General features: G+C 34.9%; 3 protein-coding genes across 3 annotated transcripts; all 3 read right to left on the bottom strand.

Annotated features, from left to right (window-relative positions):
- Positions 1–2,823: 2,823 nt before the first annotated feature.
- LOC108912700 (zinc finger protein 37-like) lies at positions 2,824–5,637 on the bottom strand. Its single transcript, XM_018718016.1, has 4 exons — positions 5,445–5,637; positions 5,080–5,382; positions 4,814–5,001; positions 2,824–4,401 (listed from the first exon to the last, which is right to left on the bottom strand). Exons 1-4 carry the CDS (start codon positions 5,559–5,561, stop codon positions 2,991–2,993), a joined length of 2,019 nt encoding a protein of 672 aa, XP_018573532.1. The 5' UTR covers positions 5,562–5,637; the 3' UTR covers positions 2,824–2,990.
- Positions 5,638–6,500: 863 nt separating this feature from the next.
- LOC108912690 (zinc finger protein 883-like) lies at positions 6,501–10,560 on the bottom strand. Its single transcript, XM_023456395.1, has 4 exons — positions 10,410–10,560; positions 10,028–10,330; positions 9,753–9,943; positions 6,501–9,060 (listed from the first exon to the last, which is right to left on the bottom strand). The coding sequence occupies exons 1-4, from the start codon at positions 10,524–10,526 to the stop codon at positions 8,064–8,066; spliced, it is 1,608 nt and encodes a 535-aa protein (XP_023312163.1). The 5' UTR covers positions 10,527–10,560; the 3' UTR covers positions 6,501–8,063.
- A 2,425-nt stretch (positions 10,561–12,985) lies between these two features.
- LOC108912697 (zinc finger protein 883-like) lies at positions 12,986–16,049 on the bottom strand. Its single transcript, XM_023456396.1, has 4 exons — positions 15,897–16,049; positions 15,515–15,817; positions 15,247–15,437; positions 12,986–14,554 (listed from the first exon to the last, which is right to left on the bottom strand). Exons 1-4 carry the CDS (start codon positions 16,011–16,013, stop codon positions 13,558–13,560), a joined length of 1,608 nt encoding a protein of 535 aa, XP_023312164.1. The 5' UTR covers positions 16,014–16,049; the 3' UTR covers positions 12,986–13,557.
- Positions 16,050–16,073: the final 24 nt, after the last annotated feature.

Here is a 16,073-nt window from a genome sequence, read left to right as displayed (position 1 = left end):
GGGGAATAATTTCTAATACAATTTAAAAAATAAAAAGAATTTGCTATTCGGCTTTAATATGAACTTAAGAAATATATATGAACATTTAAGACGAAGAAGGATTGACCCTTTCTGTTCTATTTTAACATACATTCCTAAAGTAAATTTCAGTAAATATTTTTAGCCGTAGTTTGTAATACTTAAATATATAGGCATATTTATTAGACCCGCGCTCCACTTGCAACGCCATCTACAGATACACGCTCGGCCGCGTTACAAACTACTATTGTGAAATGAAAATCGCGACTACTGCCTAGGTCTCCGCTCGACCACGTTTTGGGGCCCGCGGTGGCGGGCGAAGCCCTATACAATTTAGGTATACCTACGCGGGGATACACGCGGGGCACAATACTCTTGTCTACGTGGGGAATCCTACATACCTACATGAAGATACCTGCGTGGGGGCCCTAGGGGGCAAAACCCTAGGTGGGGTAAAGCCCTACGTGGGTCCTAGGGAGCAACCGCCTACGTGGGGGATCTTGCATACCTACGTGGAGATACCTGCACGGGGGCCCTAGGGGGGCAAAGCCCTAAGCGGGGGCGAAGGCCTAGGTGGGGGTAAAGACCTAGATGACTACATTTTGAATTTCCCGCCAAAAATGCTGCGCTCTGATTGGCTGGTGGGGAAGGGGAGGGGGAAAGGAAAAGGTGGAGGAGTGGGGGGTGGTCTCAAGTGCCGCCTTACCTACTATTGTAGAAAAAATGAATGTCTCCGTATATATTTATACTTTTGAAAAATGGCTCGCTGGACTCAACTGAGATCACTAATTATATCCGCAATTAAAATATACAGGGTGTCCCGAAATTCATACAACAAAATTTGGTCACAGATTCTTAGAACAAATTTAGGGGACCCGTATTTTTTATTTTTGCCAACTGGCCCCCTCTTTCGGAGTTACAGCCCCCTGAAGTCCGCCCCTAAGAATAATATTTTTTACATTTCAGAACCCTGTTGTAGGAGAATCATTAAATTTGGTACACAGGGGTTCTATGACGTGGAATCTGATGGTGCAACGTTTTTTGGTGGGGAAACCCCCTTAAGACAATTTTTCCTGGGCCCCCTTGTCTTTGCAGCCAAAAAAATTTGGTCGCATATCTAAATTTCTTAAAAATTATCAGTCCACTAGAAAGCCTTTAAATTTAGAAACTTTTTGTCCCTTTATACTTTTTTCGTAAAACGCAATGTTTTCAACAAAAATGTCATAATGTGATCGAATGCATATCGTGATTCGCCATTTTCCTCAAAAACATTATGTTTTACGAAACAAATATCAAGAGACAAAAAAGTTTTTAAATTTAATGACTTTCTAGCTAATAATTTTTGAAAAAATCAAATTTGCGACCAAATTTTTCGGGTTCCAAAGATAAGGGGGCACACGAAAAAGTGTCTTAAGGGGGTTTCTCGCCATAAAGCGTAGCACTGTGAGATTCCACATGTCATAAAACTCCTATGTACCAAATTTAGTGATTCTCGTACAACATGGTTTTGAGATATAAAAAAGACTTCTTAGAGGCAGATTTCAGGGGGCTGCAACTCCGAAAGAGAGGGCCAGTTGGCAAAAAGAAAAAATATGGGACCCCTAAATTTGTCTTATGAATCTGTGACCAAATTTTGTTGCATGAATTTCGGGACACCCTGTACGTGCACATATAAGATCTGCATCATATATATAATTTTGATATAATTCTTGTTAATTGATGAAGGGAATGGGGTTACAAGTGTCAAAAGCGTAAGTGTTGGCAGTTTATGCATTTTTAGAATAAATTTTCATAATTATTNTTTCTTCTCTTTCCGTATCATCGGTTTCATCTCCATTTAATAATTCTTCAAAATATTCTTTCCACCTGTTCAATATTTCGTTTTCTCCTGCCACTATCTTCCCATTCTTATCCTTATAAAACACTGGTCTTGGTTGATACCCCCTTGTTTCATTCTTCACTCCTTGGTATAAATTCCTAATATTGTTATTTCTTAACTTTTCTTCTATTTGTTCCAATACCGTTTCATAATTTTTCCTTTTCTTATTTCTTAGCACCTTTTTAGTTTTCCTTCTTTGCTCTTCATATTTATTCTTTGCTTCCTCCGTTCCTTCTTGTAGCATCTTTTGTCTCAATTTTCTTCTAGTTTCTAGCTCCTCCTTACACTCATTATCAGACCATTCTTTTTCCTGTTTCTTCACTTTTTTCCTGTATTTTCCACCTGCTCTTACTATTTTTGTTTTTATTCCTGCCCACATTTCTTCTATAGTTGTCGTTTCATTAGTATTATTACTGCTACTTAATTCTCTACTTAGATTGCTTTCATATTATATTTTTTCCTCTCTGGTTCCTGGCCTAGCAACTACTCTATTTCTTATTTTTTCCCTAAATAAATAACAAACCTAACCGCCAGAAATATAGCAGCTGCCAATCATATATTAGGGTTTTATAAAAATTTACTACTATTTAAGTTAATGTTTGTAGAATAGTGAATAAATTTACGAACTAACACGAACTCAAGTCGATTGCAGCACAAAGTACCAATTCAGAGAACTCTTGCTTTATGAATACGAATTCTACTGTAGAATACGATTCATAGAACTTTATAGTGTACAGAGTGTCACTGCTAATTACATAGTTTATAAGAGTGCAAGAGCAGTGTTACCACTACAATAGTTTCTAATATTATAAAAATTACATTTGGCGCAGGATCTGAAATTTTTCATTTAGCTACGTCACGATTATAATTTTTTTATGACTTTTTATGGTGGGATTTGTGTTTTTTTTTAGAATAAATTTTCTTAATTATTTGACATTTTGTATTTATTATTTTTGCTGGATAATCAAATTTACACTATAAATAATCTATCTGACAAAATTGTTGCGTGGTCACACAAGGCGACGTAACAAGTTTATCTGAAATTAACAAACAACTTTCATAATCTGACCACTGCAGCTCTTAGTCGATACAGTTATTTCAGTATTTCATCTTTGAGTGACTGACTTTGGCCTCTGTGTAGTTTCTGGTGAGTAATAAGGTTACCTCTGTGCTTGGTTTTGTGTCCACAGGTATGACACTCGTACTGCGGGACTTCCGAAACGTCTTTGTGCTGTATGCTATGCCTTGCAAGACCCTGTTTATATTTAGTTTTAAAATCGCACCTGTCACATTCGAATGTCGGTGTGTCAGAAATGCTTTTGTGCTTCAGCAGGTGTTTTTTGAAATTGTGCTTTTCCCTGATTTCAAAGCCACATATGTGGCACTTATACAATGGCATTTGTGAAATGTCTTTGTGCATTAGCTGATGCCTTGGAAGATCCTGTTTATATTTAGTTGTGAAGTTACACTCGTTACATTTAAATGTCCGTGCGTTAAAAATGCTGTCGTGTTTCAGCAAGTGGGTGTTAAGATTGGCTTTTTGCACGGTTTCAAAACCACATATATCGCACTTATGCAGTGGCACCTGTGGAACACCTTCGTGAAGTACTATATGCATTTTAAAACTCTGTCTATGTTTGCTCCTAAAGTCACATTTATCGCAATTGTACGTAGGCACCTCTGAAATGTTTTTGTGTGTTAACTGATGGCCTGTAAAGCTGTTCTTATATTTGGTGCTGAAATCACACGTATCACACTTGAACAGTGATGTGCTAGTGTAATCTCTATGTATCAGTTGATGGCCTAATAGTTGGTCCTTACGTTTGCACTTATAGTCGCAGGTATTGCATTCGTACATTTGCACCTCAGATGTACTTTTGTGCATCAACTGATGCCTTTCAAGATGGTATTTACGTTTTGCTTTAAAGTCGCATGTGTCACATTCATACGGCCGCAATTCAGAACTGTCTGTGTGACTTAGTTGATGGCGCAGAAGGTATCTTTTCTGCTTGAACTTCGCACCGCATGTGCAACATATGAACGTCGGCTCCTTGGAGTAATCTACGTGCACCAGTTGATGTTTTGCGATACTTTGTTTATATTTGGATTTGAAATTGCACGTATTGCAGTGGTACATTTGCACCTCAAAGGGACTTTTGTGTTTGAGTAGATGCGTTCTAAGGTGGCACTTACGTTTCACTTTGAAGCCGCACGTATCGCATTCATATAACCGTGGCTTAGAAATGTCTTTGTGATTTATTTGGTGGGGTGAAAGGCTGCTGTTGAGCTTGGATTCGAGTTTTAATTTATCATTGCCCTTGATTTTGTAACCACATGTATCAGGTTTGTTGGAGATCGTCTCTGATATGCCTCTTATGTGCTTTCTCTCGCAGTTAGTTTTAATTTCGTATTTATCATTTTCATCCACTTCCGTCAAATTTTGTAAAGAATTACTCTGGTTTATGCTGACTGAAGATTCATTGTTGTTATATAGGGGAGAATCGCTGGAAAAATTATAACTTGCTTATAATTAAGTGCATACAGGGTGTTCAGAAACGAACGGTTAGCTTCCTTATTAATCTACTTTAAAGATATTACGCTAATTCACACAAATTCAAAAATATTTTTCTAAAAATTCTTATCGAATAAAGTCAAACAATATTTTAATTGATATAATGTATCAGTAAAACTGAACGAACATTTATTGCTAATTTTCTTGAAAATGGTAAATTGCAGCAACATTTCAGCATTTCTAAGTTATTTTTGACTTTATGAGCAACATGCTGTCGAATATTGTCATTTTGAGAATAATTTAAATCAGCTTAATATCTTTAAAGAAAAGTATGAGTTGATATTAGAAAAATGTGTAGCTTTTAAGAAATAAAGTGTAAAGCGAGACAGTTATTGAAAACTTACCTATCTTCATTGTTTTCTTCAGATTTTATTTCAATCTCTTCAGTATCAATATATAATCGATCCCCTGTAGTTTTACCATCACAAATTTGCTCGTCTATATCTGAACACATTTTTAAAAACCTGCCATGAGTGTTCAGAGAATCAAGGCAAGCTGTACAAATAACTGGATCCTCGGTGGAATTAAAATTCTACAAAAGATACCGTAAACATAACTTTTTCAAGCCTATAGCGATATGTCAGCAATGTTTCAAATATAATATACATACTACTTCCGGAATATATTTAGTGATTATGTCAAAATCCACATCTTTTACTGATGTAAATCCACAGGTGTCTAACTGCATACACAATCGACAAAGTTTTTCGTCTTCCAATAAACCTCTTAAGTGTTCCTTACCTCTTCCTTTTAGATAAATATCTTTTAAATCAACTGGTGCCACATTTTCAGAACTAACGTGAGGAAAAATACTATCCTCAGTGTCTGTACACATCGCTTTAAATTGAAATGCCTCAAATAGTCTGATGGAACAAGTACTGCATATTATAGGCTTAATATTTTCTTCTATTCTCTAAAATATGATTAACGTGGAAAGAAGACACAAAATGTAGTATACACTACGCATTTTCTTACCAGTTTCAACAGAAGAACCTCTAGAACTTCTTTAATAGTCTCTTCTATTATTTTGAAATTCCCATCTACTATGACGTCGAGGCAAAGCCTGCAGAATGTTTTAGCAAAGTTTTCCATTTATACTACCTTATAGAATTTATTCGGGCATTTGTTATTATACCCATAAATTACTAATTACTACGTCAACATATAAAATTATAAAAATTATAACCTAATAAAACAACATTAGTTGCATTCGACTGGACTATCGACACACAACTCTAACAAACAGGGAGGGACTTACGTTTTGGCAAAATTATACCTATCGGCAACTTATATCAGTTCAGAGTAACTCTAAGTTAGTATTAGCTATTAATGGCTACTATTTTTGCCAAATCGAAAAGCCCTAGGGATAGCACTTCGGAGAAGTGCGTTCTTTTCGGAACAGGTACAAATGAAAATTTGAAGGTGCTCCCCAAGGATATTTATAATGTATTATAATATCCTTGGGTGCTCCCAAGAAGACTGGATAGAGCCAGAGATATATAGATAGAGCACGAACTCATGCTACGGGAAAATTAACAAAATTTGTCAATATGATAGTAGAAATACTAGACTAGAAATTACTTATAGTTTTTACCGCTGGAGTCACTACTGTTCCTTGTGCACCGACATATTTTCATTATTTATTAATTTATTTATCTAATTCAAAGTAGCCTATATTATTTATTTTAAAATTTTTAAAGAACTCTAATAAATTTTTATAAATATATTAACGATAGAAGGTAGGATATAAAAATACATAGGTCTCTCAATATTGTAGGAAATAATTTTGCCTACAAAGAGATCGACAAAGTTAAGGTGATTAAGTCGTTTTCAGATGCATATAGAAATATATGTAACTGAAAGAAGAAAATTTTTCCTTCTTATTGACCATAAAACAGTCCATTTATTAAACAACCAATAACAAGCAGGACATACACCAAACACAAGAACTGGAAGTTTACATATTTGTACCCGGCCTTAGACATAATAAATGAATCAGAAACTACAGAAACATTTTTAACTGTACTTTAACTCCTAGAAAATCAGTACTAGAGCTGTTTGAAATCAGTATTTATTGTAAACATTGACGTATCTTACACGTTTTTTTATTTTATACAAATTTAAATTAATATGTTGTAATAATTTTTTACTTGTCTTTATATCTGTGTTTTTATTATTTACCAGTAGGTATACAAATAAATTCGCAGTTTGTAGAAGACGATAGTAAAAACAAAAACAATTAATTTTTGTAAGATGTACTTCTAAACAATTTAAATTTACCGCCAGATATAATTTTTATATCACCAAGAGATGGCCAAATATTGTCCATTAGCGTTTTATGAATACTATTGGTTGGTATTCTAGGGTATTGACTGTATTAAAAACACTTTTGCTGATTCAAAGTAAAAAATATGAATATAAAGATTATATAGGGCGATTCAAAATTCCGTACAAATAATTTAGGGGTATATTTTTGAGGTCAAAAGAAGACCTTTTTCCTATAAACATGGATCCACAAATGCTTAGATTTCGGTATACAGGATGTTAGTTTTTTATTTTAATTTTTTAGTAATAATTTCCAAACAAAAATGTTGGCATAAACTTGAGGTACTACAGTTTTTTAGAATGCTAAATTTAAATATTTCATTGGTTTTGATGCTGATTGAACTGGGTGCCACCTATAAGGGTACGCTTGAATTAAATTGGCCCTAACTTTTTTGCTACCTTGTACATTGACGTTGCATACTAGACTTTCCCCTATCAATTTTCAACAAAAAAGGTATACTTGTTGGAAATCTCTCAGGCCAACCGTTTCTGAGATATTGGCTGATGAAGAGTCCAATGCACACCATATTTTTAAATTTTATTAACTATTTACCGTGAAAAATTTTCAAATTTATCCACCATCTAATCAGTAATGCAATGATCTTCAATTTTGGCTCTAAATTTTTTTTATACAACTAACCGTTTTCGAGAAAATCACGGCTGACTAAACGATAGTATTGTAACTTAAACAAACTGGAAAATAACTATTTATCTTCATTAATATTGCGTTACCTTCTAAATTTTTTGCACTTTATCGGAGACCATTGTTTATTAATACAAAGCAGAGTAAAGAAATGAAGCAAATAGAAATTTTTACAAATGTAATCAATATTTCGTACCCCCTAGTAACTCTCACAGAAAATTTTTGTACGATGCCCATGGATGTTCATAATGTGACACCTTTTTCCTGAAATGTCACGTCACAAATGATATCAGTTTCCACAAAGTGAATTAACTGTAACTTTTTTATGTTTACTGAATAATCCTGAATAACATCCCTACTTTCCATAATATTTGTGTATTAACTGATGTCTTGATATCTTGAAAGGTGCTTCTTTTGTTTAGTTTTGAAATCGCACGTGTGACAATGGTACATTTGCACACCTAATACAGGGCCTGTGTTTGAGCTGGTGTCGTGTAAGGCGGTCCTTACGTTTGGTATTGAATGTTACGCATTCGTACGTTCTTATTTTAGAAATGTCTTTGTGAATTAGCTTATGGCGCGAAAGATTACTTTTGTGCTTGTACGTCATATAGCAGGACTGACATTCATATACAGACTTTGGAATAATCTTTGTGTGCCGCTAGATGATTTTTGAGAGACGGTTTATATTTAGTTCTGAAGTCGCATGTATTGCAGTGGTACATTTGCACCTCAGACAGGCTTTTGTGTTTGATCTGATGTCGTGTGAGAAGATCATTACGATAAGCTTTGAAGTCGCACTTATCACACTTGTACACCGTCTTCTTAGAAATGTCTTTGTGAACTAGCTGATGGCGTGAAAGATTACTTTGGTACTTGTACTTCATACAACATAACTGACATTCATATATCGACTCTTTCGAACAATCTTCGTGTGACAGTAAATGACTTGTGAGAGATTGTTTATATTTAGTTCTGAAGCCACATGTATTACAGTGGTACATTTGCACCTCAGACGGGCTTGTGTGTTTGAGCTGATGCCGTGTGAGACTGTAATTATTGCAGGATATGAAGTTGCACGTATCACACTTGTATGTTTGCCTCTCGACCAGACTTTCATGTTTGAGCTGGTGTCGTGTAAGGTGGTACTTATGTTTGGCTTTGAAGCCGCATGTTATACATTCATATGTTCCTATTTTAGGAATGTCTTTGTGAATTAGCTTATGACGCAAAAGACTATTTTTGTGCTTATACTTCATACGACATGACTGACATTCATACATCGACTCTTTAGAATAATCTTTGTGTGACAGTAGATGATTTCTGAGGGACGGCTTATATTTAGTTCTGAAGTCACATGTATTGCAGTGGTACATTTGCACCTCAGACGGGTTTTTGTGTTTGACCTGATGTCGTGTGAGAAGATCGTTACGATAAGCTTTGAAGTCGCACTTATCACACTTGTACAACCGCTTCCTAGGATCTTTGTGACTTTTTTGATGGCGTGAAAGGTTGCTCCTGTGCTTGTATTTCAAATCGCATGCATGGCATTTGTACAGATTAAATTTTAAATTACCCTTCTGCTGGATGGTCCATTCGTGATCATTACGGAGAGCAGAGTCACTGGAAAAATCATTAAACAAATGAAAATATCACAAGTAGCATTAAAAAGTTATAACCCAATGTGGCAATTGGGTTCAAATTGTGTTTAAGTGATGTGATCATGCTATTTTCAATTTGACAAGGATAATTTGAAAAATTCTAACACACGAGTTAACATGGAATTAAAAATACTTCAGACATATACAGGGTGAGTCATAATTAGGTGTAAAAAATTTAACTGAAACTTCTCGTCAAAACAAAATAATTGTTCAAATAAACCTTCTTATAAAGATACACTTTGGGTAGTTTATTGACTATTTGTTGGCGGCAACATGTTATCAATAATACAGAGTTTTAGAACCACTTTTAGGTAATTGTATGATGCTTCTGGTTCATTAACGTTACATAATTTTAACTGGATTCTCAAATAAAGGCTCTTAAATCTCTCTTAATACTTAGTATTATTACATTTTGCATTTTGCTTCTTTGTGCAAATTATTAAGCAGTGCATTGTGCGAATTCTCAGAAAACGTTTTCAACTTTTTTCATTAAAATATTCTACAAAATCACTACCTCTTTTATAATTAGTTGAAGAATTAGTTGTATGAAACTTTTAAAATCATTTAAAATTAACTTTAGATTTAATACCGAAAAATAACCTTAAATTAGTCTAGTTCCATTCCTGAAAACATGGAATATCCCTTGAAACCTACCTATCGTTATCGGGTTCCTCAGATTTTATTTCAATCTCATCAGTCTTAGCACACAACAGGCTCTCTTTGTCTCCATGAAAATTTTTTATTTGTTCCTCAACATCTAGACACTTTTTTATTAAACTGCTGTGAGCGTTCAGAGAATCCAGACAACCTGCACATACCACCGGCTCCTTGGTGGAATTAAAATTCTATAAAAGACGCAATGTCTCAATAAAGTAAAGTGAAATCTATATAAAAAAAAATGTGTTTCTAATATAAAAAACTATACATACTATTTCTGGGATACATTTTTGGATTATGTCAATTTCCACATCCTCTACCGATGTAAATCCACAGGTGTCCATCTGCATACACAATCGACAAATTCTCTCATCTTCCAATATGGCTCTCAAATGTTCTTTACCCCGTATCTTGAGATATATCTCTCTTAAATCAACAGATGCCACGTTTTCAGAATTAACGTAAGGAAAAATACTATCCTCCGTGTCCATACAGGTTGCCTTGAACTGAAATGCCGCCAATACTGTAGTGGAACAAGCAATGCATATTACAGGCTCTGTTTTTTCTTCCGCACACTAAATCAAATATTATCATGAAATATGACTCAGTTTTCAAAAATTTACAGAATACAAGGTACAATACAAATTTTCTTACTAGTTTCACGAGAAGAATCTCTAGAACTTCTTTAATAGTTTCTTCTATTACTTTAAAATTTCCATCAGTTATGACATTGCGGCAGAGCCGGCAGAACGTTTTCGCGAAATTTCCCATTTATGCTTTTTAAAATCGGGATAAACTCACACAAAAAAAATAACCTTACATCCTTATCACAGAACACCACTAACTTACAGAATAATAGGTTTATTGTTGTTTACCGGTATTATCTAAGAGCATATACTACATGGAGGAAACACCGCGTTAAAAAATGACGTTGTAGAAAGGGTGATAGGTTTGGTTATTATTAAGCAAACAAAATATATTACAACTTTTGTACGCTTTTATAGAGATTAGGAGATGGCTTTCTGCTAGAAAGCAGAGAGTTGCGTTAGTCAATCACATGCCTGCGCAAGAGACATGTCTCAAACTATGTTTTTCTCTCTCTGTCGCCTTAAGCCTGTTTCCTCCTATTGTATATGCTCTAAGAATATTACAACTTCAGGGTTTTTTTCGCGAGTGAAGTCGTATGTTGAAGTATGTGCAGTATGTGATAACCAGTATCACCAAACTCATCAAGTCCTACTTCCACAACTGAAAATTCCGCATTCAGATCCAATATACCTTCTCCACAACCCGACCCATGGACACGGGTGTCCCCCAAGGTACCGTCCCATCCCCACATCTCTACACCATATACAGGGTGGCACAAAACTATGGAAACCCTTGAATCACTCGTCAGGAGTGCATTTTCTTAAAGAATTTTTTCTCTGGCTATTCAATGGCGCCCATGTATTCGACCTAGACCTTGACATTCAAGGTCATTTCAAGGTCAAAATTGATTTTTCAAATGGGAACCTTATCTTTTTGCGGATTTGGAAAGAACTGGAAATTTTACGTCCAAAAATGGTCTTCAGCATGACTTTGACAATGACCTTGAAGGTGGATCAAATGTGGGTCGACTTGCAAAAGTCCCGGTACGGCAGAACTTTCGAAGAATGCATTTTGGGAGAAAATGTTTCAGACAGACTTGTAAGGATTTTTCCCTGGCTATCTGATGGTGACCTTGGATTTGACCTCGACTTTGACCTTCAAGGTTATTTGAAGGTCAAGTTAAGTTTTCTAAATGGGAACCCCTATTTTTTATTGCGGATTTGGAGAGAGCAAGGTCATTGTCAAAGTTATGGTCAAAACCATTTTTGGACGTAAAATTTCCTGCTCTTCGACATAAACTGGTTGAATTCCATTGCTTTTAAATTATCCATGCGAAATTTCATTAATAAATAAAGGAAAATGTCGGAGTTATTCTACAGTGTGACCCATTTGAAACCGAGGCACCCTCATAAAATTTTCATTTACAGGGCGATTTTGACCAACATTTTTTTGAATTGTAGACCATCCAAAAATGATCTGGTAGACCTTGGTTTTTGTATAAAGAGGATGACACTTGGTCTTAAAGTACACTTTTCTCCCCTTTACAATTCAAAATAAAGTTGGTCAAAATCACCTTGAAATCAAAATTTTATGAGTGTGTCCCGGTTTCAAATGGGTCACACTGTATTTTCTTGCATCCCTCAATTTTTTTTTGAAAATTGTCACATTTAACATAACTTGAAAACTGTCACATTTTGGCCTATAGTACCTTATATAAAATTAGTCTAGATTTTACCATAGAAATAAAAAATGCAAAATTATACAGAGTGTTCCATTTGAAATGACAAAGTTGCTGATGCCTTCCGGTATAACCAGAAGTGCGAGAAAGTTGACACTATTTTCATTGAATTGATCTTTTTGATAAACCCCCGACACAAATTTTCAGGTTTCAATTCCGACTACTTTTTGAGATAATCCTACNTACAGAGTGTTCCATTTGAAATGACAAAGTTGCTGATGCCTTCCGGTATAACCAGAAGTGCGAGAAAGTTGACACTATTTTCATTGAATTGATCTTTTTGATAAACCCCCGACACAAATTTTCAGGTTTCAATTCCGACTACTTTTTGAGATAATCCTACTGGGCCCTCTTCGTGATACACCCTGTATAGTTAATACAAAGTAGAGTAAAGAAATGAAGCAAACAATAGAAATTTTTACAAATTTAATTAATATTTCGTACCCCCTAGGTAACTCTCACAGGAAATTTTTGTATGATGTCCATGGAAGTTCATAATATGATACTTTTTCCTGAAATGTTCAACATGGCCGACATGAAACTGCATTTAGACGTCACAAATGACATCGGTTTCAACAAAGTGAATTAACTCACATTTTTATGTTTATTGAATATTCCTGAATAACGAAAATCTCACATCCCTACTTTACATAATATTTGTGTATCAACTGACGTCTTGAAAGGTGCTTCTTTTGTTTAGTTTTGAAATCAAGTGTCTCACAATGGTACATTTGCACCTCGACTGGGCTTGTGTTTGAGCTGGTGTCGTGTAAGGTGGTCCTTACGTTTGGTGTTGAAGCCGCATGTTACACATTCGTACGTTCTTATTTTAGAAATGTCTTTGTGAATTAGCTTATTGCGCGAAAGATTACTTTTGTGCTTGTACGTNACTTAAACAAACTGGAAAATAACTATTTATCTTCATTAATATTGCGTTACCTTCTAAATTTTTTGCACTTTATCGGAGACCATTGTTTATTAATACAAAGCAGAGTAAAGAAATGAAGCAAATAGAAATTTTTACAAATGTAATCAATATTTCGTACCCCCTAGTAACTCTCACAGAAAATTTTTGTACGATGCCCATGGATGTTCATAATGTGACACCTTTTTCCTGAAATGTCACGTCACAAATGATATCAGTTTCCACAAAGTGAATTAACTGTAACTTTTTTATGTTTACTGAATAATCCTGAATAACATCCCTACTTTCCATAATATTTGTGTATTAACTGATGTCTTGATATCTTGAAAGGTGCTTCTTTTGTTTAGTTTTGAAATCGCACGTGTGACAATGGTACATTTGCACACCTAATACAGGGCCTGTGTTTGAGCTGGTGTCGTGTAAGGCGGTCCTTACGTTTGGTATTGAATGTTACGCATTCGTACGTTCTTATTTTAGAAATGTCTTTGTGAATTAGCTTATGGCGCGAAAGATTACTTTTGTGCTTGTACGTCATATAGCAGGACTGACATTCATATACAGACTTTGGAATAATCTTTGTGTGCCGCTAGATGATTTTTGAGAGACGGTTTATATTTAGTTCTGAAGTCGCATGTATTGCAGTGGTACATTTGCACCTCAGACAGGCTTTTGTGTTTGATCTGATGTCGTGTGAGAAGATCATTACGATAAGCTTTGAAGTCGCACTTATCACACTTGTACACCGTCTTCTTAGAAATGTCTTTGTGAACTAGCTGATGGCGTGAAAGATTACTTTGGTACTTGTACTTCATACAACATAACTGACATTCATATATCGACTCTTTCGAACAATCTTCGTGTGACAGTAAATGACTTGTGAGAGATTGTTTATATTTAGTTCTGAAGCCACATGTATTACAGTGGTACATTTGCACCTCAGACGGGCTTGTGTGTTTGAGCTGATGCCGTGTGAGACTGTAATTATTGCAGGATATGAAGTTGCACGTATCACACTTGTATGTTTGCCTCTCGACCAGACTTTCATGTTTGAGCTGGTGTCGTGTAAGGTGGTACTTATGTTTGGCTTTTAAGCCGCATGTTATACATTCATATGTTCCTATTTTAGGAATGTCTTTGTGAATTAGCTTATGACGCAAAAGACTATTTTTGTGCTTATACTTCATACGACATGACTGACATTCATACATCGACTCTTTAGAATAATCTTTGTGTGACAGTAGATGATTTCTGAGGGACGGCTTATATTTAGTTCTGAAGTCACATGTATTGCAGTGGTACATTTGCACCTCAGACGGGTTTTTGTGTTTGACCTGATGTCGTGTGAGAAGATCGTTACGATAAGCTTTGAAGTCGCACTTATCACACTTGTACAACCGCTTCCTAGGATCTTTGTGACTTTTTTGATGGCGTGAAAGGTTGCTCCTGTGCTTGTATTTCAAATCGCATGCATGGCATTTGTACAGATTAAATTTTAAATTACCCTTCTGCTGGATGGTCCATTCGTGATCATTACGGAGAGCAGAGTCACTGGAAAAATCATTAAACAAATGAAAATATCACAAGTAGCATTAAAAAGTTATAACCCAATGTGGCAATTGGGTTCAAATTGTGTTTAAGTGATGTGATCATGCTATTTTCAATTTGACAAGGATAATTTGAAAAATTCTAACACACGAGTTAACATGGAATTAAAAATACTTCAGACATATACAGGGTGAGTCATAATTAGGTGTAAAAAATTTAACTGAAACTTCTCGTCAAAACAAAATAATTGTTCAAATAAACCTTCTTATAAAGATACACTTTGGGTAGTTTATTGACTATTTGTTGGCGGCAACATGTTATCAATAATACAGAGTTTTAGAACCACTTTTAGGTAATTGTATGATGCTTCTGGTTCATTAACGTTACATAATTTTAACTGGATTCTCAAATAAAGGCTCTTAAATCTCTCTTAATACTTAGTATTATTACATTTTGCATTTTGCTTCTTTGTGCAAATTATTAAGCAGTGCATTGTGCGAATTCTCAGAAAACGTTTTCAACTTTTTTCATTAAAATATTCTACAAAATCACTACCTCTTTTATAATTAGTTGAAGAATTAGTTGTATGAAACTTTTAAAATCATTTAAAATTAACTTTAGATTTAATACCGAAAAATAACCTTAAATTAGTCTAGTTCCATTCCTGAAAACATGGAATATCCCTTGAAACCTACCTATCGTTATCGGGTTCCTCAGATTTTATTTCAATCTCATCAGTCTTAGCACACAACAGGCTCTCTTTGTCTCCATGAAAATTTTTTATTTGTTCCTCAACATCTAGACACTTTTTTATTAAACTGCTGTGAGCGTTCAGAGAATCCAGACAACCTGCACATACTACCGGCTCCTTGGTGGAATTAAAATTCTATAAAAGACACATTGTCTCAATAAAGTGAAATCTATATAAAAAAATGTGTTTCTAATATAAAAAAGTATACATACTATTTCTGGGATACATTTTTGGATTATGTCAATTTCCATATCCTCTACCGATGTAAATCCACAGGTGTCCATCTGCATACACAATCGACAAATTCTCTCATCTTCCAATATGGCTCTCAAATGTTCTTTACCCCGTATCTTGAGATATATCTCTCTTAAATCAACAGATGCCACGTTTTCAGAATTAACGTAAGGAAAAATACTATCCTCCGTGTCCATACAGGTTGCCTTGAACTGAAATGCCGCCAATACTGTAGTGGAACAAGCAATGCATATTACAGGCTCTGTTTTTTCTTCCGCACACTAAATCAAATATTATCATGAAATATGACTCAGTTTTCAAAAATTTACAGAATACAAGGTACAATACAAATTTTCTTACTAGTTTCACGAGAAGAATCTCTAGAACTTCTTTAATAGTTTCTTCTATTACTTTAAAATTTCCATCAGTTATGACATTGCGGCAGAGCCGGCAGAACGTTTTCGCGAAATTTCCCATTTATGCTTTTTAAATTCGGGATAAACTCACACAAAAAAAATAACCTTACATCTTACATCC

This window comes from Anoplophora glabripennis, unplaced genomic scaffold (genome assembly GCF_000390285.2).
Source record: "Anoplophora glabripennis isolate ALB-LARVAE unplaced genomic scaffold, Agla_2.0 scaffold1042, whole genome shotgun sequence".
Classification (NCBI taxonomy): domain Eukaryota; kingdom Metazoa; phylum Arthropoda; class Insecta; order Coleoptera; family Cerambycidae; genus Anoplophora; species Anoplophora glabripennis.
The sequence above is the reverse complement of the archived record's forward strand: the minus strand, read 5'-3'. Positions and strand labels throughout refer to the sequence as shown.